The 21,809-nt window shown below is 37.1% G+C and overlaps 2 protein-coding genes across 2 annotated transcripts; one reads left to right on the top strand and one right to left on the bottom strand.

Annotated features, from left to right (window-relative positions):
• The first annotated feature begins 4,676 nt into the window (after nucleotides 1-4,676).
• On the top strand, nucleotides 4,677-10,657 carry LOC107790702 (26S proteasome regulatory subunit 7 homolog A-like). The gene is made up of 10 exons (XM_016612658.2): nucleotides 4,677-4,895; nucleotides 6,107-6,188; nucleotides 6,451-6,542; nucleotides 6,622-6,699; nucleotides 7,142-7,203; nucleotides 7,384-7,528; nucleotides 7,655-7,873; nucleotides 8,188-8,369; nucleotides 8,811-8,986; nucleotides 10,120-10,657. The coding sequence occupies exons 1-10, from the start codon at nucleotides 4,803-4,805 to the stop codon at nucleotides 10,275-10,277; spliced, it is 1,287 nt and encodes a 428-aa protein (XP_016468144.1). The 5' UTR covers nucleotides 4,677-4,802; the 3' UTR covers nucleotides 10,278-10,657.
• A 3,743-nt stretch (nucleotides 10,658-14,400) lies between these two features.
• On the bottom strand, nucleotides 14,401-21,446 carry LOC107790703 (protein STRUBBELIG-RECEPTOR FAMILY 6). Its single transcript, XM_016612659.2, has 16 exons — nucleotides 21,013-21,446; nucleotides 20,148-20,283; nucleotides 19,891-19,962; nucleotides 19,733-19,798; nucleotides 19,584-19,655; nucleotides 19,407-19,478; nucleotides 18,992-19,063; nucleotides 18,842-18,907; nucleotides 18,671-18,730; nucleotides 18,262-18,575; nucleotides 17,096-17,382; nucleotides 16,519-16,784; nucleotides 15,820-15,952; nucleotides 15,117-15,253; nucleotides 14,852-15,008; nucleotides 14,401-14,741 (listed from the first exon to the last, which is right to left on the bottom strand). Exons 1-16 carry the CDS (start codon nucleotides 21,110-21,112, stop codon nucleotides 14,595-14,597), a joined length of 2,157 nt encoding a protein of 718 aa, XP_016468145.1. The 5' UTR covers nucleotides 21,113-21,446; the 3' UTR covers nucleotides 14,401-14,594.
• Between the last annotated feature and the right edge of the window lie 363 nt (nucleotides 21,447-21,809).

The following is a 21,809-nucleotide window of genomic DNA, read 5'->3' as shown; positions in this document are numbered from 1 at the left end:
TTGATTAACTAACAAATAGTAAGTATTATTTTTTCATTAGAATTAGAACAGTTCACATTGATGTTAGACAATAAAATATTTTAACATACAATCTTAGAAGTAATTAATTCTCGATAAATAACATATACTTAAAATATTTCCTTTTAAATTAAATTTCTTGTTTTTCTAAAAGTTCAAAAATAAACTAAATCACAGTGAATAAAAATAAAATAGCAAGAGAAAATGTACCTACTCTTTCACTGAAAAATTACTAAAATGTCTTCATCCATATTATGGAATTTATTCCACCACTAAAAATTACTACTCCACTTTGTTACCTGTTGTTGGAAACTCTTTACACTTTTCTTATTGCATTAATAAGGAATATAGAAGAGAAATTTTCATAAAGCACTATCTTTTAGTAGTAATTAGCCATCTATAGATACCTTTGCTATATTACGGAATATAGATACCTTTTCTGTGGTTATAAGATGTATTTGATATATTTAAGCTATTGTATTCATGAATACAATAGCAAAAATAGGCGTGAATCAGGGAAGTCCAGCTAATCAATTGTTGTATTCGAGTATATTCGACTGTATTCATGGAGTGAAACATGAGATTACAGCTGGACATATTATTATATTCGACAGTATTCACGGTGTGAAATAGGGGATTACATTGTTTTTAAAACGGAAAGTGAATCAATTAACATAATAGACTCCTAATATAACTTAACAAACTCAATTATAACACACAAATTTTGTATTTTTCAGTTATAAAAAGATACTCAACCGAAAAATACCCCAAAAACATAGCAATCTTCAGAGAAATCTCCCAACGCATTAGTTTTTTTTCTTCGTAAACGCATTAATTTTTCAGGAAAAGAAACTTAAAAGAAATACTAAAACGCAAACTACGTGTTAACTACAAAGACCATATGTTGTAGAGCTGCAACTAAACGAAGGAAACTAAAAGACAGTCTATAGTTACATTTTTGAAAATCTCCTTTACGCTTTTACAAGATGAGATTTGTATAGTACTAGATAAAAGCTTTTTATATATGTGAAAGGTATCACTTTCTCTCTTCTTTTTTTATTTTATAAAATATAGATCTTTGATTTAACTCAACCCTAAAAACTCGCTTATAATATGAGAATTGGCAAATTGCTTGTGATGACCCGATACGTCATCTTATGTTTTAGAACCTAATTATGTGCTTTCAAGCCTTAAATACCTCATCTTAACCCTCCTCGATATGCGTGCACAATCTGTGTATTTTTTCGGAAAGCTTTTATGTTAAAAACTAAGAAAATATGAAAATTTTACCTTAAAATCCATTTGAGTTGACTTCGGTCAATGTTTTGAGCAAACAGACCCAGATTCGTGTTTTGACGGTCCCGATAGATCCGTGTTATGATTTGGGACTTGGACGTATGTCTGAAATCGAATTCGGAAGTCCCTAGCCCGAGTTATCGCACTTTGTTGAAATTTAAATGTTTAAAAGCTTAATGACTTTGAAAGTTTGACCAATGTTTGATTTTTTGATATCGGGTCCGTATTTTGGTTTCGCAACCCAATATAGGTTCATTACTATATTTGTGATTTGTCTGTCAAATTTGGTGAGAAGCAGAGTTGGTTTGACGTGATTCGAACGTCCGGTTGTGAAATTAAAAGTTCATGAGTTTTCTTGAAAATTTCCTTTGATTTGATGCTCAGTTCGTAGTTCTAGGTGTTATTTTGGCAATTTGATCGCGCGAGCAAGTTCGTATGATGTTTTTAGACTTGTGTACATATTTGGTTTAGAGCCCGAGAGCTCGGGTGAGTTTCGGATAGGCTACGAAGTGGTTTGGACTTAAAAAACTCAGCTGGTTCTGCAATTTCTGGTAACTGGTGTCTGATCTCGCAATTGCGAGATCAGTGTTCGCATTTGCGAACATTCCCCAATCCCGACAGGCTCACATTTGCGAGAACGCATTTGCGAAGAGTACCTGGGTCATCATGAGTTCGCATTTGCGATCAAGAGGTCGCAATTGCGGGGAGGCCAGAGTTCACATTTGCGACCAACACTTCGCATTTGTGAAGTGAGCTTGGACAGGCTTAGTTGCATTTGCGATCAATCTGGTCGCAAATGCGGAAGATCAATATGTTTGCATTTGCGAACAAGTCATTGCAAATGCGATGAAAGCAGAGATGGGAGGACTTTGCTTTTGCGACTGTTTCTTCACATTTGCGGGGCTCGCATTTGCGAAATCCAGGTCGCAAGTGCGACATCTGTGACTGATCAAATAGCTGCGAAATGAGATTTTTATTCATTCTCTCAAATTTTCAAACTTAGAAACCCTATAGGCGATTTTCCCAAGAGCACTTCTTCCCCAAATCATTGGTAAGTGATTCTAACCTATTTTCTTTCAATCTTTCATTACATTTTCTAAGATTTCAACCTAAAATCTAGTGTTTTCATGGTGGAAATTGGGGGTTTGGGTAGAATTAGGGATTTTTCTAAAATGTGGATTTAGACCTCAAATTGAGGTCGAATTCCAAAATAAATTACATAACCAGACTCAGGGGTGAATGGATAATCGGGTTTTGGTCCGAATTTCGGGTTTGGGCCAAGCGAGTCCGGGAGTTGACTTTTGTTGACTTTTTCAATAATGACCTAAATTGAATCCTTTGCAATCGTGGGCAGTTCCTAAGGCTTAATTTGAATCGTTTGGTTGGTAATTTGCTAGATTCTATTAATTCGGAGGCTTGTTTGAAAGGCAAAGTTGTGGTTGAGATTTGAGTGGACCTTTGGGGCGAGGTAAGTGTCGTGGTTAACCTTGACTTGAGGGATTAGGACTTATTTGTCTATTTGCTACATGTTTAGATATTGGGTACAATGTATATGTGAGGTGACGAGTACTTATGCGTTGTTGTCAGGTTAAAGCATGAGGGTGGGACTTGCTCCTTGCAATTATCGTTTTTATTTGTTAAATTGATCGTTCTTACTGTGTTTATGGGCTTTTGTAATAGTTGAGTATTGATTCCAAAGTTGAGATTGGTATTGTGGAACCGTTATTGAAGTAAGGCTTGTACTTTTTGATCTTATCTCCCTGTTATTACTTGTTCATTGTTATGTGGTAAGAGAGAGTGTTAATGCACGAAGGGTGATGCTGTGCCATATTGTGAGTGTTAATGCATGAAGGGTGATGTCGTGTCATGTTATGAGAGTTAATGCACGAAGGGTGATGCCGTGCCATTTATATTTTTTCATTGTGATGTTGAGAGTAAAAGCACGAAGGGTGATGCCGTGCAATTTTCTTCACTGTGCTTAATTGTTTTTACTGGTTAAAGGCGTATTGACTGTTCTGGTTATCATTTCCATTGTATCTCTCGTATCTTGTATCCCCTTTAGCATGTCCCCCTCCCAATAGTATATGTTTAGCTTTTATTTGTTGTTATCTTATACATATATTGTTATTTGCACAGGTTTATCACGTGGGTGTCTTGTCATAGCCTTGTCACTATTTCATCGAGGTTAGGCTTGACACTTATGAGTACATGAGGTCGGTTGTACTCATACTACACTCTGCACTTCTTGTGCAGACTTTGGTACCGGCCCTAGCTGTTCGTGAGGCGTAGCAGCTTGGATTTGCTCATTGGAAACTCGAGGTAGATCTGCTGGCGTCTGTAGACCTTGGAGTCCCCTTCTATTTTCCCTATTTTACTGTTTCTTTTCGTTCAAAACAGTTGTATTTCTTTCAAACTCTATTTATATTTCGTTCAAAAATCCATCTGAAGAATACAATATAAATGTGACTACCTTAGAAAAAGAGCAAGAATTGATATACATCGAGCGAAGACAAAACAAATTTACAGTTTATTACCTTCTAGCTCAACATATAGATGAACTAATAAATACTCCAATGTTTTGACATTTCAATCTAGTAGCTTCCTCTAATGGCAATGTGACTGAGGGCTTTTTTTCATTCATACTACATCTCAGTAGCTTTGTAAAAATTGAAATGATAACACTTAGGAGTCAGACTATTATCTTTTTCCCTTAAGTCTTGCCTTTACCAGCCTGAGCTTGAGCTTTTTTCGGCCTTTTTCCTTCTGATTTTCTCATTTGATTCAACTGTGGTAACATAAACACAAAAATTCAAATGTAAACACCATAAACTGAAAAGCAAAAAATAAATTTGACTAAATTTCATATACCTGAAAAGTAAGATAAAACCGAAGAAAACACCATAATATACAAAATAGAGACATATATAATTCTTATCCAATTTAAAATACCCACATAATTATACACAAAGAAAAAAGTACAATTTGCAAAATAATTAGTTACCAAAAGAAGTTGATAATTGTTCCAATATATATTCAAGAAGTATTATAATACACAAGCAATTTAGTGTGCTTTTGATTGACAATTTGTAGGAATAAATATATGTGAAGAGTTTCATCCCTCTAAAATTTAGTAGGATATATATCATAAGGTGAATAGACAAAAATTGGAAGATTCAACAAAATTTATAAGAAAAGCCTTACAGGAGATAGAAAGCAAAAAATGAAGTTTTTACACTTCTTTCATGTTATTAATTTTAATAAAAACCCATTAAGAGATGACGTGTCTTTTGTGTTCATGAGTTAGTAAGATCCACAGGGTCATCAACTTCAATGTCATAAACTTGGGCAGTCCATTGGATTTAACACGTCTCGGGTCTTATGGGTCGTCAAAGTAAAACGGCAATTTGCTGGTAAGTACTACTTTTGTTCTCTGCTTGTTTCTCAAGAAAACAAAGAGACTTTTGCTTCTGATTCTGAAGTAGAAGAAGATGCCACCCGCAGCAGATATCGAGGATGAGATCAAGGACGACAAGAACCCTCCGCCTCTTGATGAAGATGATATTGCTCTTCTCAAGACTTATGTACGCACTTTTCTTTCTCCTTATGTAAAGCCCAATTTTTCGTATCACTCTGTTGCTACTGATTTTTAACCTCTAGATTACCTGGTGATATATTGATATAATCATGTCTCTGAATTTAGGATTTTTGGTCCTTGTTTGATGTTTTCAGCATTATACCAGTTCCTTAGCTCCATCAATTGTAGCTAATGTGCCACTTATTCAGCTTGTTTCTGGGAGCTGGGACAGGAAGGAAAGTGGAAAGTTTATGTATCTGTGATCTGTTTAGCGGGTCTTATGTAGAGTGCAAATAAGTTTCGTTTTGACAGGAAGCTGGGGGTGAACTGTGGCGAATCTAAGTAGAGTCAAGGGGTACCGAACCCCCTTTGTCAAGAAATTACACTGTGCAAATGGGGTAAAAACAATTTTTCTTGGTTATCTGTGCGCCGTGGCATCCCCTTGACATGAAGAAAATTTCAAGTGTAACAGTAAAGCGGGTTCAAAAGTTGCTTTAGATCATATGTTTTAAATCCCAACTGCGACATCCTAGAACTTTTTTCGAATCCCCTTGTATAAATTTTTGGTTATCACAACCGGTAGTAGTTAACTAAGTTGCCTTGGATGAAATGATGCTTGTTAGAACTAGGAGGAACATTTTGACTGTCTCCTACTTTAATTTGTGATTACGGGTCATTTATGAATGCATACATTTTAGGACTTCGTTGATGTATTCTTGGTATAAGTAGAAAGGAGCTGGCAGTGGTGTATGTGATACACATATATTCGTAAAAGTATATATTGGAGCTATCTTTGATTCTATTACTCCATTACCTGAACTAAATTATCTTACATCTTGGAGGGTTATTTACACGAGGATATGGCATAATCAGGTGATAGGGTTATACGGTTCTCGCGATAAAATGTCATTGTTTGGATAGACATGTGCATGAAAGCTATTCATGTAAAAAGAGTGTGATCTCATATCTATATATATACTTGTGGTATGCCAGTACAAGCAGAGGAGCATACCAAGTCATATGTATACTGAGTTCGAAGAAAGAAAAGTTGACTACTTTTTGTTTCCCATTTCAATTACAGTTTGGTGCCTTTTCTCCAAAGGTTCACCTTTTGGAGAATCCCCTTTATTCATTTTTTTAAAAAAAATACACTAGCTAGTTTCTGTTCATTTTATTAAGATCGCATCTTTTATTAAATTATTAAAATGATTTTTGCAGGGTTTGGGGCCTTATTCAACAAGCATAAAGAAAGCTGAGAAGGAAATCAAGGAAATGGCAAAAAAGATAAATGATTTATGTGGTATGTATTTGTATATCTTAGTTTTGTTCTTTGTTGTTGAAATAATGGTGCCTCTAATTGCATAATACTGCTCATTTGCCTCGAATTTGGTCTTCATTGTTTGGGAGCTAGCAAGAAAGAATAGGAAAAAAAGAGAACTTTTCTTATCCCTTATTTCTGGGATTTATTTTGATTCTGTTAAAAGGTGTGATGAGTTTTCCTACTTTTTCTTTTGCACAGTTCCTATAAATGTATGGTGAATTCTAATTTTGAATATCTGCAGGTATTAAGGAATCTGATACTGGGTTAGCTGCACCAAGTCAATGGGATCTAGTTTCTGATAAACAGATGATGCAGGAGGAGCAACCTCTTCAGGTTTGGTTTTCTGGAAATGAAAAGTGCATAATTCTTGTTAGTCAGATACGTTGAAGCTGTAACTAAATCTTTGGAGCAGGTGGCTAGGTGTACAAAGATAATTAGCCCCAATACTGAAGATGCAAAATATGTTATAAACGTCAAGCAAATCGCAAAGGTCTGTTATCTTGTTTTTTTAAATATTGTATTGGCTGTATTACCTTCATTTCTAACTGTAATTCAATTTGTGTTGGTGTTTGGAGGCAGTTTGTCTAAGAAGCTCTTTGCAAACTGATCGTGAGATATAGAACTCTGCTTAAGCTGTAGTAAGCAGCATATTTTAGTTAGCAGCAAGACATAAATAAGAAGTTTGATGCTTCATGATTGGATATCTATCAGTCATCTTCCTGTTCGTCTAAGAAACTACACTGAATTTATTAACAGGATATTTTCCCTTGTTATTGTCTTTAGCCTGAAGGCTTTGTGCTCTGTAGTTTCCTTTATTTTTTTGAGTATCTGATGTATTGCCATGAGAGAAGTGTTGCAGTACTGTTGGTTGGATCTATTTTTGCAGTGGATCATAATTAACTCGTTTGAATGTGCTTATGTCGTAACTGCAGTTTGTTGTTGGATTGGGTGATAAAGTTTCGCCAACTGATATAGAAGAAGGCATGCGAGTCGGGTATTTCTTCTGCCTCTTCTTCTTCTTTGCCTAGTGTAGATGTTCTTTAGCTCTTAGGTGGAACAAAGAACTTTAGGGGGAATATCTGTTTCTGTGTGTAACAATTTTAAATTAACTCGAGTCTTCTGCTCCTTTAAAAGTTAATTGGCTCTTAGTTTGGCCATTTTGTTAATTTTGCAGTGTTGATCGGAATAAATATCAAATTCAGATTCCGTTGCCCCCCAAAATTGATCCAAGTGTCACAATGATGACTGTCGAGGAAAAACCTGATGTGACATATAATGATGTTGGAGGATGCAAGGAGCAAATTGAAAAGATGCGAGAGGTGATGATGATTGTACAGTATTTTGTTGTATTTCAGAGTGGTGTTCCTTTTCTTTTCCCTTTTTCCTCTTTGGTTGACGTTTGACAAATTGGTTTGTGTTCCTTCGCTTGCTTAAATTAACAACAGGTTGTTGAGCTTCCCATGCTTCACCCTGAAAAATTTGTCAAACTTGGAATTGATCCCCCTAAGGGTGTTCTCTGCTATGGTCCTCCTGGTACTGGGAAGACACTGCTTGCCAGAGCAGTTGCCAATCGTACTGATGCATGCTTCATTCGCGTCATTGGTAGTGAGCTTGTTCAGAAATATGTTGGTGAGGGGGCTAGAATGGTTCGTGAATTATTCCAGGTTAGATGCTCTCTCATCATATTATTTTTTCAATAACTGAGGAATTCCTTGTTGAGTTAGCTGGACCAATCCAATTGGCCCACTGTGCAAAACTCGGGAGAGTAATGGCCTGCCACTCTCCCCTGTTCTCACTTAAATAGCAAAAATCGTGTCTCTGACAGGGTTCAAACTCGTGACATACGCCCAATCCACCCGACTTGGCTACGTCTTCACCATTGAACCAAATCCTTAGGCAAAGATACACTCTTATTGTCGAACTCTATTAAGCAATTTTAATGTAGCATTGATTCTTGACTAGTGCTTTGATATGATAGATGGCACGCTCCAAGAAGGCCTGCATTGTATTTTTTGATGAAGTAGACGCCATTGGAGGTGCACGATTTGATGATGGTGTGGGGGGAGACAATGAGGTTCAACGAACCATGCTCGAAATTGTGAACCAGCTTGATGGTTTTGATGCTCGAGGGAATATTAAAGTTCTCATGGCAACCAATAGGTTAGTTTGCCTATATGTTGCAAATGTATATTCTGGTACACTCGTCTGCTTTTTCTTGTTGGTTTGTTTATGTTATTTCAAGCTTTGGTGATTAAAAATTGCAGACCAATAGCTGCAATTTTTTTTTTTTTCCAATTCAAAAAATTGCAGCTATTGGTCCAATAAGTGTTGCACAGCGACATATGAATCCCTTTCCTCTGCATGTTTTTAAGTTGACTACCTATATGTTTGCTACTGAAAAGGCACATCTGGCTGGAACATCTGAAGTCCCTTGTGGGCTTGTGGCCCTCCTGATGTATTTTTTCTCATTGTCTCTATGTTGTTCCTTCTCTTGTGCTCTTTTGGTTGTCTGAACTATTTCATCTTTTAATATGATGATCTCTATGTTTCACAGCTTGTTATCATTGTGCTCAAGCTCTAACCCCCTCCTCTTGTTTGCAGACCTGATACACTTGATCCAGCTTTATTACGTCCTGGACGATTGGATCGCAAAGTTGAATTTGGTCTGCCTGATCTGGAGAGTAGGACACAGATATTTAAGATCCATACGCGCACAATGAACTGTGAGCGGGATATTCGGTTTGAACTGTTGGCCCGTCTCTGTCCTAACTCTACAGGTAATGTCTCATACATATGAGTAGTATGTTCGACTTCTTGTTTATACAATAATACAGCTGACCTTTTGATGATGGGCCTTAACGGTGTCTCTGATTGTAATGTCTGCCTCTCTTATTTTGCTAGCATAAAGACTATTCTATTAGAGCGGATGTTTGTGCTATATCATACTATTGTCATACTAGCTTCATCACCTATTCAAGTGCCAACTTCCTATTTTAGGTTTTGTCAGAAAATTTACAGGATTAACCATTAGAAGTTTAAAGAAATCAAATTCTCCTAATAATCTACTTAAATCAGGTTGGATATTTCTTCCCTTTTTTCCAAGGTTGGATATTTTCTTTATTAGACCTAGTTATTAACTAGTATATTAATGTTCTTTTTTACCTCCACTATTATGATGTGTAATGAACTTCAATTTTTTTTGAACTCTATAATATAAATTTGGTCCTTTAACTTTTTTAATTCTCAATCCTAGTCTTCTGTCATTCTGTGACATGGTTGCTGTCTTTCTTGATAACTGATTCTGATATCTCTATTTGTTCTATGGCAATTAACTATAATTAACAATAGTTAATTGCCATATTGGGAGTTTATTGGGAGTTTGAAGGGCTTTAATGTTGTGGGAGAACTTAGATTAATTGCCATGTAGGCATAATGTGGGATGTGTCATATCAGCAGCAATCACATTGCAAATAACATATATCTCCGTGTGCTACTGATGCACTACTTAAAACTGAAGTTGAGGTTGCAGCATCAAAGGGGAAATGTGTGGTAGACAGTGATTCATTGGTTGAGTATAGTGTATTTGAAGCAGAAGGGTAATTTTGGCAGGCAAAAAACATCGTTACTAACTTCATGGCTCTATAATGCTAGGAATATGACACAACGACAAATGGAGTTCTGGATATCAATTACATTATTAATGGCATTTCAAAAACAAGAGGAATTGTTGATGCCCCACTTGTGGTATTATACTGGGTTTTTTGTTGTTGTAAGAGGGATTGTTGATAACTTAGAGAAGAGGGGTTTACTTTAGTTATCACATTGGATAAAGTCTCTTATCAGTAAGCAGGTATACGTGTATAGGCAGACGGAGATACACCCTAATATTCTATGTTTCTTTTTGTTCCAGGAGCTGACATTAGAAGCGTGTGCACGGAGGCTGGAATGTATGCTATTCGAGCGAGAAGGAAAACTGTTACGGAGAAAGACTTTTTAGATGCTGTCAATAAGGTCATTAAAGGGTATCAGAAGTTCAGTGCAACACCGAAGTACATGGTCTATAATTGATTGAGCCTCTTTTTTGCCTCTTGAAGAAGGAAACATGGGGCAATGAACAGGAACGAGGGGCTTTGATTTGACCATGAAAATTATGAATTTCTGGCTGCTCGTGTTTACTGCCTGGAAGATGCAGGATTTGCTGCACTTATGCATTGTAATGTCTGATGATCTGTTGTCGGTACCAAAACTATTAACTGTATTTCTCTGATAACTCTTTGTTTCAGCTTCTCAATTTCATTTCTTGCTTGCATTCATAGATTTGTAATGTGCATATTGATTTTTTTTTTTGTTGAGTAGGTTATTCTGAAAACCTTGTAGTATGACTCAGCGATAATATTGTATTTAAAATTATATACTTAAAACTTTTTATATAGAGGATTAAACCTTCCACATGTAATGGATGCAAAAACAAAACTCCTTATATTTCAAAATCCGCGTGCTTCTTATACTAATGGTAATCCTTGCAAAATTTAAAGGGAATTATCCCCACCTTAGCATTATGCCGATTAATTGCTTGTTGAATTTTAGACGCTTGTAAGTGTGTTCCACACTTACCTGGCTTTAATAACACATCATATTAACATCGGCTTACTGAAGAGGTTCTAGCGCTTTTTTTTTTATGGGTAAATAATCTATTATATAAATATTTGCACTAAGCTAGTGCAACAGGCGTAATTACAGGTTGTGCAAATCAGCAATTGTGTCTAGAATATCATCTACACTCTGGTGCAAAAGCCAGTTTGCACCAAAAAGCGATCAACAAAATGCAATTAAGTTTAAGGCACTATAAATTTCTTCTTTTGCCTTCCAAAATTCCACTGTTTCTTTCAAGCCAGATGGACCACCAGATAACTTGAGGAACAGTGTTCCAGGTCTTTTGAGCTTTCTTGCATAGACCCTCCCTCGTCCAGCACTTCAGCATTTCTGAAATGGAGTTAGGCATGGCCCAAGACATACCAAATATTGAAAAGAACATGTTCCATAACTGGCTTGTAACCTTGCAATGCAAGAAAAGATGGGTAACATCTTCATATTGTTCTTCACATAAAGGACATCTGCTGCACAGCTTGAAACCCCTCTTCTGGAGATTGTTTTCTGTGAGGCATGCCTCCTTAGCCACAATCCAAGAGAAGCAAGAAACCTTTAAAGGTGCCATGTTGTACCATATTTTTTTCCAAGGCCATAACTCACTTTTGCAAAACCCCAGAATATTGTAACTTTTAACTGAAAAAATGCCCTTGGGGTGACCCTTCCAACTGCTAGAGTCCATTTTGTTGTGATCTAAAACAGTGTTGCTTAGCATTTATAGCAAGAGGCCTACCCTGTCCATTTCTCAATCATTAATATTCCTTCTAAGACTCAAATTGCGGTCTTGCGATGTACAAAAATCTGCAATTGCCCCATTGTGACGCAAGGATAGATTATAAAAATCTGAAAATTGGTCTTTTAGTGGCGTATGACCCAACCATGCATCTTCGCAAAACCTGATTTTCCTTCCATTGACGGCAAAATAAACCCATGTTTAACTCAAACTTGTTCCAATCCCTCTAATATGTTTCCATAAACCGGTGCCATGAGGCACTCTAGACTCTTTGCTGCGCCATGGATTGTTCAACGAAAACTTTTCCACCAAAGTTCTCCTCCAAAGTGCCTTTTCTTCCATGTTGAATCTCCAATGCCACTAAATTAGAAGACTTTCGTTATGATTCTTAAGGGTTTTAATTCCCAGACCCCCCTTCCTTTTGTCTTTGATGATTGTTTTCCAATTTAGAAGGCAAATAGGCTTTGATAGTTTATTGCCATTCCAAAGAAAATCTCTCCTTAATTTGTCCATGCGTTTCAATACTGAAGAAGGAGCCGGAAATAGAAACATGGTGTAAGTGGGTAGTGCGTCAAGCACACTGTTGATTAAAGTTATTCTACCACCCAGGGAGAGATATTGTCTCTTCCAATTCGCCAACCTTTTTTCCATCTTCTCAAGGACCTCATTCCAAATTGACACTGATTTGTATTTGGCTCCTAAAGGTAACCCCAGATATTTTGTAGGAAATGAACCGTGGTTGCATTGCAATAATGTTGCAAGTTGACTGATATTTGGCACAATATTCACCGAAAACATGGAACTTTTTAAAAAGTTTATGTGCAAGCCCGACACCGATTCAAACAAAGACAAAATCATTCAAGATTAAGACCTGATGTTCCTCCGCATCACATAAAATTAAGATGTCATCAGCGTATAAAACGTGAGAAATTTTAATATTCCCCAAACCTTTATTGTCTGCGTGGAAGCCCGAAATCCAGTTTACTTGTGAAGCTTTGTGTAACATGTTGCTAAGCCCCTCCATGACTAGAATAAAGAGAAACGGAGAAAGCGGATCTCCTTGCCTAAGTCCTCTTTGTGAAGAGAAAAAACCCCGTGGAGTACCATTTATTAGAACAGAAAATTTTACTGAAGAAATGCAAAATCTCATCTAGTTAATCCATTTGACGCTAAAACCCATTTGACTCATCATACACAGTAAAAACTTCCAGTTAACATGGTCGAAAGCTTTCTCTATGTCAAGCTTACAAATGATCCCCGACTTTCCTAACTTAACCCTTGAATCCAAGCATTCATTAGCGATCAAAGCAGCATCAGTAATGTTCATGTCGCTGAGAAAAGCCATCTGAGAAGAGCTGATTAACTTCGGAATCACTACTTTAAGTCTATTTGCCAAAGCTTTGAAGAGAATCTTGTAGAAACTGCCTATCAAACTGATAGGTCTATAATCTTTAAGTTCATTTGCACTAATTTTCTTAGAGATGAGAGCAATGTAAGAACAGTTCAAACTTCTCTCAAATACCTCATGGTTGTGGAAATAGTTGAGAGCATTCAACAAATCATCTTTAAGAATCGGCCAACACCTTTTGTAGAACCCCATAGAAAAACCATCCGGTCCTGGAGCTTTGTCGCTTTCACAACTTTTAATGATGCATAAGATCTCTCCTTCTGTAAAAGCTCTATGCAGCCTCTCCTTTTCATCACTAGAGATACAAGGGGCATTATGATACTCCCGGTGTGGTCTCCAAGGCTCATTCTCCCTGTAAAGTGCCTCATAAAAACTAAGAATCTCATTTGTGATGATATCTTTGTTTTTAGAAACTCCCCCCACTTCCAGCTTGTCAATTTGGTTGTGTCTCCCGTGCGAGTTTGCCATCTTGTGAAAAAAAAACCGTGTAGTTGTCCCCTTGCTTCAGCCATAGACACCTAGACTTTTGTCTCCAAGATATCTCTTCCTGTTTGAAAATCTCCTCAAGATCCATCTGAAGATTTGCTCTAGAGAGAAGTAAATCATCCGAAGGAGGGGATTCTTCGGCAAGTCGATCCATTTGCAAGATTTGGTTCAGAATGCACACTTTTCTATTTGCAAGATTTGGTTCAGAAGAGGTTCTAGCGCTTAAACACCTGTATTTTTAAAACTAAAACACTCCACTCCTTTATACAATGAAAATACACTGAGTTACTATTATGTAGGAGGATCAAGTATTTTATTTTAAAATACAAAGGGCGTATACACAATCGAATCATATTATATAAGTGTTTCAATTTGTACTGGCAGCAAACCGAAATATAGAAACACAAGTGGGAGATTGATCGTTGTTGGGAGCTTCAGATCTCGCTCCGCCAATGGGTCAATTTGCTGACAACTGGTCAGTCTCCATCAGGAGGAAGAGGCTCAACCCAATGTTTTCGACTTACATTTGTTGGAGTTCATGTTGATTAGTACACTTTTTATGACTTTTAAGTTGAACACTACTAAACTGGGTATGCTAGTTCAGAGCGGTAAAAGGCCCCAGTGGATTTGTCCTTATTTTTCTTGAGATCTCATAAGGCTGACTACATTATAATTTAATGCAAGTCCGTAAGTGGGGCCATGCAAGGCGTGATCAACTGATTTAGAAGTCTCAAGTTCACATGTTGTTGAGGAAGCAATGGACAATTATTGTTAGATTTTGTCAAGCAGGCTATAGAACAATTAGAAGGTAGAACAAGCTATCAGATCATAGTTTCTAAAGTGATGATGAAAGTATGAAAATGATATTATTTCTTTAATCCCGCTATAGAACAATTAGAAGGTAGAAGAAGTTCAAATAGAGGAAAAGAACTGGAAAAAATAAATTATGCACTATGAACAGATTTTAGCATCTCGTATTGGTACAACACACCCCAAGTCTGCAAAACAACAGGATCAGTTGTTTCTCATAAACGCAAAGAATAGAAAAAAAAAGACACCTCCACGTGTGTTAGAATAGGCATCATGCTGAGTATTCAACGTCGCATGGAAACTATGGTTCATAGTCCTGAGCATCTGCTTCACCCCTTGGACTAGCCTGATCAACACCAAATGTCCTCTTGCTCATGTTTGCTCGTTGCACTAGCCTAACTAATGCTTCAACCACTTCTGACATAGGTGGCCTGAACTCGGGCTCAGGCTGCCACGAAAATAAGAGGTACATTGAGATAATGTTGAGTGATTCAGCTAGATTAATGAAAACTAAAAGCAGATCTATGAAGCACACTCACTTCCAGTTCGAAATATTACCTGGACACAGAGAGCTATTACATCAGCAAAGCGTGATAAAGATTTAACAGGATAGAGCCCCTCGAGTGCTGGATCAACCATCTTAGCCAGGGCATCAATGTCATGCAGCTGAGGTGTTGCCCATCTAACTAGAGATTGTTCAGATCTTGATCTACCGCTGCATTAAAAGAACATAACACATGCTGAAAATTTTGAAAAGCTCTAAATTTTCATCTTGCTTCTTCAAGAAATTTAGATAATATGATGGGGTGCTAAATAACATTACCCATCAAAAGGTTTTCGTCCGGTAAGAAGTTCTAACATAACCACTCCAAAGCTGTACACGTCACTCTTTATGGTAAACTGCCCAGACATAGCAACCTCGGGTGCACCATATCCAGATCCTGTATTATGGTTCAGTGCCTGCAAGAAGAGTTCGATATAAAATTTCAGGAAACTGGTTTTATGATGAAAAATCTATACCAACTGAAAGGATAGAGGCAGGAAATAAGACACCTGCTAAAGACTAGTGGATACTTCTCAGCTTATGAGTCAAATCTTATTTTTAAGATGGTAAAGAGTATTCCTTCTATTTTGATATTCGATAGTTCATTGTAAAGAGTATTCCTTCTATACAAATGTTACCGTGAATAAACTATATTTAAGATCTGAATAGAATTTCTGTTTTCTTTTCTCCAAGGACAGATGAATATTCAAAGAGGATGCAAATACAGGCATATAGGAAGCTATGTTGCAGGGACTCTCCAAAATGCTGTCGTACCCGTCTCAAATCCTCCAAAAATGCACTACTTTTGGAGGATCCGATACGCACCCGACGATGTCTTCGGAGAGTCTGAGCAACATAGTGCATGAGTACCCTTATGCATGTGCATTAGTCAATCAGAATCCACATTCTTACATTAGAAGATATTGCAACATCCAACAAAAAACACCTAGCAAGGAATCCTAAAGCAAGGAGCTCAAGCTACCTGATCCACATCAGCGATAAGACTTGCCAATCCACAGTCTGATAGATGAGGATTGAGTTCTGCATCAAGTAAAATATTTGCAGATTTGATATTCTTGTGAACCACAGACGGTGAACAAACTTCATGCAGATACCTGCAAAGGATGCTTATTTTAGCTAGTCAAGAAACTTGAGAAGAAGACAGAAAGATTAGCATATTCAACATGGTGGCTAAATAATGGCTGGCGACATACATTCTATTTTTTAATGTTCAGATGATGAAGCTTCTTCATGCGCGCCTACTGATGTTTAAGATTTTTTTTTTTTGGGGGGTTGATAAATATCATGTTTAAGAAATATGAACTATAGTGGCCTTCATAATAAGGCACCAAGTCTGATGTAAACCCAGGGACAATGGGTTGCTCTGTACATGTTTTCAAATGCAAACTCCCCCCTCCCCCTCCCCCTCCCCCCCAAAAAAAACCAACCAAAAGAAAATAACTACGTTTTAATTAACATTTCATAACATGGTCTTTTCTATTTTATCTCCCCCCTCCACCAAAAAAGAAACTTCATAATTGTCAACTACACATACCAGAAGATCTATAATAGAGACTAACACTTCAACCAAAGATACAAAGGAAAAATGAAACTTAGCTACAAGCTCCATGAACATTATTAAAATGGCATCAGATATTTTTTGTAGATCATGAAAACTCACTCTAATGCTCTTGCTGTGCCCAGTGCAATCTTGACTCGGTTATTCCACGTTAGTGGCTTGCTTTCCTCATCTGACAGATGCAGGAAATCATGGAGAGCACCATTTTTGTGGAATTCATAAACCAGCAGGTGCTGCCCATGCTCTGAACAATATCCGACCAGCTCAGTTACATTTGGATGATGCAGCCCGGATATCTCAGAAACTATATCGAGAAAATCTTCAGGATTCTGGAGTGCAGAAGAGTTGATTTTCTTGACAGCAAGAACCTGTGGCAACTCAAAATTAGAAAGGAACTTATGAAGATGGTTCAGTTACACAGGCATAGATGATAGTATCTTCAAAACAAAAGTTTTGAGCAAACATAACTCTTCAACTAAATAATTTTTTTTTGTTTTGTTATCAAACTGCTCTTCTTTTTTTCAATTCATAGGTATTTTTCTTATCGAACATTTATCTGCCGTTTCAACTGTCTTGCTTCATTACCAGCACAAAATCAATTCATGATATGACATCCATATTCAGTTAAAGACAAACGTTTTCTTTTCATAATTAGTCAGTCATAAGCGAGAAAACATACCTTTCCATCATCGAATTGAGCCCGATAAACACGCCCAAAGGATCCCTCACCAATAAGGTTATCAATACTGAAGCTATCAGTAGCCATCTGTAGGTCCGCAATTGAATATTGTCTAGCATTTATTTTAGCTGTATTGACTTTCTTGGGTGGGACAATTGGTTTTGCTGCTATATCATCTTCATCAAATGACTTGTGACGTTCAATAGGTGGAGGTCTTAGATTTACTACAGCAGGAGCTTCAAATGTTTTCACACTTGGTGCAGAGGACGCTTGATTAGTTTTCATCTCTGCAGCCAAAGAAGGACAATGAACCAAATATCCAGACAGCAAAGGAAACAAACAGCCAAATGCATGACCAGACTCAGATTAATGAGATACGGAAGTGAGATGAGGCTTAAAAGGCATAATTATGAACCCACCAACTGACTGATAAAATTGAGAAACCCAAAGAATTGCAATTTGCAAAGAGATGAATTTGGTTGTTGGCATACAATGGGTTAGAATGGGAAAAATGATTTTTCCAGCTATGCACATGAATATGATTCTTCAATTAGCTGAGAGTTGCATTTGAATCAATAGTTGTTCTATGAAGGTCAACTAGATTTCTGAAGAGTGTTAGTTTCATAGGAAGTCAAACCATCAAGAGGGCTGACTTATAAATCTTGAGAACAAGCATAGGACCAGATCCACTGAAAGAGAACATAAAACTGAAGTTTTCTTTTTATCCCACTGTCAGCTTCAACAGGTAAACGTCAGAATCTAAACATCAGTTCGGATTCTACAATTAAGTTCTTGGAATATTTAGTAACTACAAAGTTTTGTTTCCTCGGAAGACAGGACCTGCCACATCTGTGCAGTTTTACATTTTGATGGTAAAGTTTGTTCCTGTGTTGGTTTTTTTCTCCTATATCAACAGCAGTAGCTGGCTAAGTTTTGAACAACTATTAGTAATACACCACTTAAAATCTATGAACACTAAATAGGTAGTGATCAAGCACAATGTTGAGGTTGATTTCCCAAATTCACTACAGAAAGTGTTCTTTTTATGCAGCAGGTACACCTTCTCAAGCAGTTGAAAGAGACTAATGATACTATGATTGATTGTTATGTTTCATGATTAAATAACAATCACAGAGACCATAACAGGGTCTAATAGGAGTGAGTACCTTGTACTTCCTGTGAAGCAAGAGGAGCAAATGGCTGATTATCATGTTTTTCGATGTCCGTCGATGACCGTCTCGATCTCTTCTTGATAACAAAGAATGCTACAATTGCCCCAACAACTAGAATGGATATCACTATGCCTGCAATGGCTCCACCTCCTATCCCTGATTTACCACCACCATCACCACCACTGCCACCACTACCAGAAGGACTATTGTTGCCTCCAGATTTGTGGTGCCGATTAAGCCTGCTTCCAGGGGGTGTGCCAGGTGGAGGAGGGGGTGCAGGTCCTGAGTTCCATGAATTACCATTTGATCTGTTACAGAAGTGATAAAGGCCTGAATAATCCAGAAACTACTTTCGAAATAAATTTGAAGATTAAAACCAATTACTTCAACATTAGATACTTACTTCACGAACCCTTTCAACTGATCAGGTACCCAGCCCGTAAAACGATTGTTTTCGACATTCCTAAAGCATAAAGGAATAAGCATGACTGTCAACTGATGCTTACTGAAACTCTATAAATAAGATAAAACATCAGAGATAATATACAAAAAGAAGCACGGACTCAAAACTCACAGATCGTCAAGAGGAAGATTGGCTAGGACATCAATAGTTCCTGTGAACTGGTTGTTCTGCAAATACCTGCATAATTCAACATGTAAACTTCAATCATTGAAGGACTCAACCAATTGTCTACAAGGATGAAGCATAAAAATACCATCTCACATTTTGTTCATACTAGTCAGTGCCTTGAAGCTTTGAGGAAGATTATCTGTCATTGCATTGAATGAGAAATCCCTGAAGCATAAAGATTAATCAATCAAAAAATATGCAACAAAGAATGATTAGCTAGTCATACTGGGCTTCTAATACTTGGCTTAATAATACATCAAAATGTATTCAGCCACATTACTCAGCTCAATCCGTACAACCACATAACTTTACAGATCAGAACAAAGATCAGATACTATTTTCATGATATTGACTTTCTATCCCTAGGCAACAAATAACTCAGATGGGAAAAAGAGCTTATGTTAATGAGCTAAGAATGGCATGTTTTACCCACGACACCTCATATAAGGCCCCAAAATGGTAATGTTAAAACACTCAAGAAATGGCATGAGAAGAAGATAGGCCTTACAATGTGTTGAGAGAAGACAGAGAGTCGAATGCAACAGTCACTTGTCCTTGAATTTGATTATGACTGACATTTCTACAGCCAGATGCAAATATTGCAGAAAGTCATTGACAAGCTTAACCTCAGATAAAAGCTTACTGCTGGAAATAAATCGCACTCAAATTCAAACATTTTACATACAAGTATCGGAGGGAAGTCATCTGTGAAATTGAATATGGCAGGCCACCATTAAAACCATTGCCAGCAAGATTCCTGCATTACACGGCACGTTTAAGAAAGAGAAGTGGAAAAAACAGTCTGGAATGACGATAATATACTATAAGACATACAATCTTTGCACATTCGGAGGCAGCTGATAAGGTAACTGGTTTCCCAAATTGTTATTGCTTATGTCACTGCAAAATCCACAAGGAATAAACATGTATAAGGATTTGATATAAATCGAAGAGACATCTACGAGAACATTATTGAAGGCCATTTATCTTACAAATTAGTCACAGATGTAAGACTTGCTAGCTGGTAACCCAGTGAACCAGAGAGTTGAAGACCTGATAACTTGCTGAAGGAAAACCAAAAGTAAGTAGCCATCAGAAATCCCCAAGCAAACAATTCCAAGAGGTTGTAAAAACATGATGACGAAGATAAAGAAGGAAAACAGAAACCACTTATCCAAAAAAAAGAAAAGGCAATAAGGATCATGTTACCATAATTAAAAATAAGGCAATAAGGAAGACAGAAACCCACATTTCAGTAACTCTATTATTGCCTGAGCAAGTAATGCCTTTCCAGGACTCTCCACAGGGATCACCACCATTGGCTGTCCATTTTGTTAGCTGACCAGGTGAATTTAGGGCGCCATACATAACTCTCAGAGCAGAAGCTGAAAATCAAAGAGCTACCAGCAAAGTTAGACTGAAATCCATGGCATATTTGTCTGTCAACAGAATTCTTATAATGTTCAAAAGAAATTGTATATTTTGATTAACGAAAGAAAACTGTTGGACAAACTGTTAATGAATGGTGTATCTACAAGACATATGAACAAGCATGGTAGAACGCAGTATGTGCCTTAATCAAGCCATTAAGAAGTGAAACATTTTGTATTATCATGGAACAACAGTCTTTTTAAAGTTTCATTAAGTTCTTGATCAACTTTAACCTCCCTGTTTCGTTGCAGCCCACCACCACTACCCTGTCCCTTCCAAGCAGAAGAAATAAAATCTTCTGGAGTAATGCTTGGGCGAAAAAAGCAAATCAGTCAATCCAGAATGAATGAACGTAATAATGCAAATATTCAACAATATTACAAGTCCACCGACAAGGCCACAATGCATACAATAAGGAAACACAATAAGAATCCAAGAGAGCTTCCTCTAACTGATTTAAGCCTTGATCGACAAGAAACTTTTCAGTTTTACGCATCTAAGTCATTAGACAATATATTCAGGTGAAGAAAGTAACGACTTTGCACGGTTGCTGAGTTCAGTCTTAGCCATTACTTTCCAAATCAATCAGTCTTCATTAATGATGCATCAGCTGACTAAGCATATACACAAACAGATAGAGATAATAAATAAAAATGATTAAAAGCAATGAGAGAATAGCTGACCGTCATTCGGATCTGTGTCGGCAATGGCATAGCTAGGACCATAGAATAGAATGCCGATGAGTAGCGGCAGCGCCACCACCGGCAGTAGCTGTAACCTCATCTTTACGGCGGCGTTTTCTCCTCCTCCGCCTCCTCAGTCACAGTCCTCAAAGAGTCTCTCCACCACCACTACCAAGGCACCCAGTCACAAAAACCCAAGTTTCAGCTCGGGAACAGAAAGGCTTTGTCAGAACTTTCCTATTTTTATTTCGGCTAATTTCCTTTATAATATTATTAGAAGTAGTTTATAAATAAAGAAGAAAATTGAAAAAGAAATAGGAAAAAAATATAGTGAAAAAAGAGATGAGGTGGTTGGGTGGGGAGAGGTCGTAGCCATTCAAGAGAAAGCTGGCAGGCACGATCTGCTAGAAGAATCCAAAGCCACAGAACTCTGCCTTTTCCTATTATTATTATTATTATTATTATTTTCATTTTAGAATTTAATTGGAATTTATTTCTGTATACAGGTACGGACCTACAGTCTGAGATTGACATACGCGTAGAGTTATATCCCGTTTGGTCAAGCCGCAAAAATTAATTTATTTTAAAAAATATTTTTTTCAAAAGTACTTTTTGTAAAAAACAATTTGTGTTTGGCTAATTAGTTTGAAAATCACTTCTGAGCAACAATTAGTATTTGGTCAAGCTTTAAAAAACTGCTTTTAAGTGTATTTTTCTCAAAAGTGCTTCTCAAAAAAGTGTTTTTTTGAAAAGAAGCTATTTTTTTCTGCTTCTCATCAAAAACACTTTTTTCCTTC

The sequence above is a fragment of the Nicotiana tabacum genome, chromosome 6 (genome assembly GCF_000715075.1).
Source record: "Nicotiana tabacum cultivar K326 chromosome 6, ASM71507v2, whole genome shotgun sequence".
Taxonomy (NCBI): domain Eukaryota; kingdom Viridiplantae; phylum Streptophyta; class Magnoliopsida; order Solanales; family Solanaceae; genus Nicotiana; species Nicotiana tabacum.
This window is presented reverse-complemented; position numbering and strand designations above follow the sequence as displayed.

Coding starts and splice junctions, on each gene's coding strand:
- LOC107790703 (XM_016612659.2), bottom strand. CDS start 21,112: ATGAGGTTACAGCTACTGCCGGTGGTGGCGCTGCCGCTACTCATCGGC. Junction 19,799..19,890: donor CTTACATCTGTGACTAATTT/GTAAGATAAATG, acceptor TGGATTTTGCAG/TGACATAAGCAATAACAATT. Junction 18,731..18,841: donor AATCTTCCTCTTGACGATCT/GTGAGTTTTGAG, acceptor TTTATGCTTTAG/GAATGTCGAAAACAATCGTT.
- LOC107790702 (XM_016612658.2), top strand. CDS start 4,803: ATGCCACCCGCAGCAGATATCGAGGATGAGATCAAGGACGACAAGAAC. Junction 6,700..7,141: donor ACGTCAAGCAAATCGCAAAG/GTCTGTTATCTT, acceptor TCGTAACTGCAG/TTTGTTGTTGGATTGGGTGA. Junction 8,370..8,810: donor GTTCTCATGGCAACCAATAG/GTTAGTTTGCCT, acceptor TCTTGTTTGCAG/ACCTGATACACTTGATCCAG.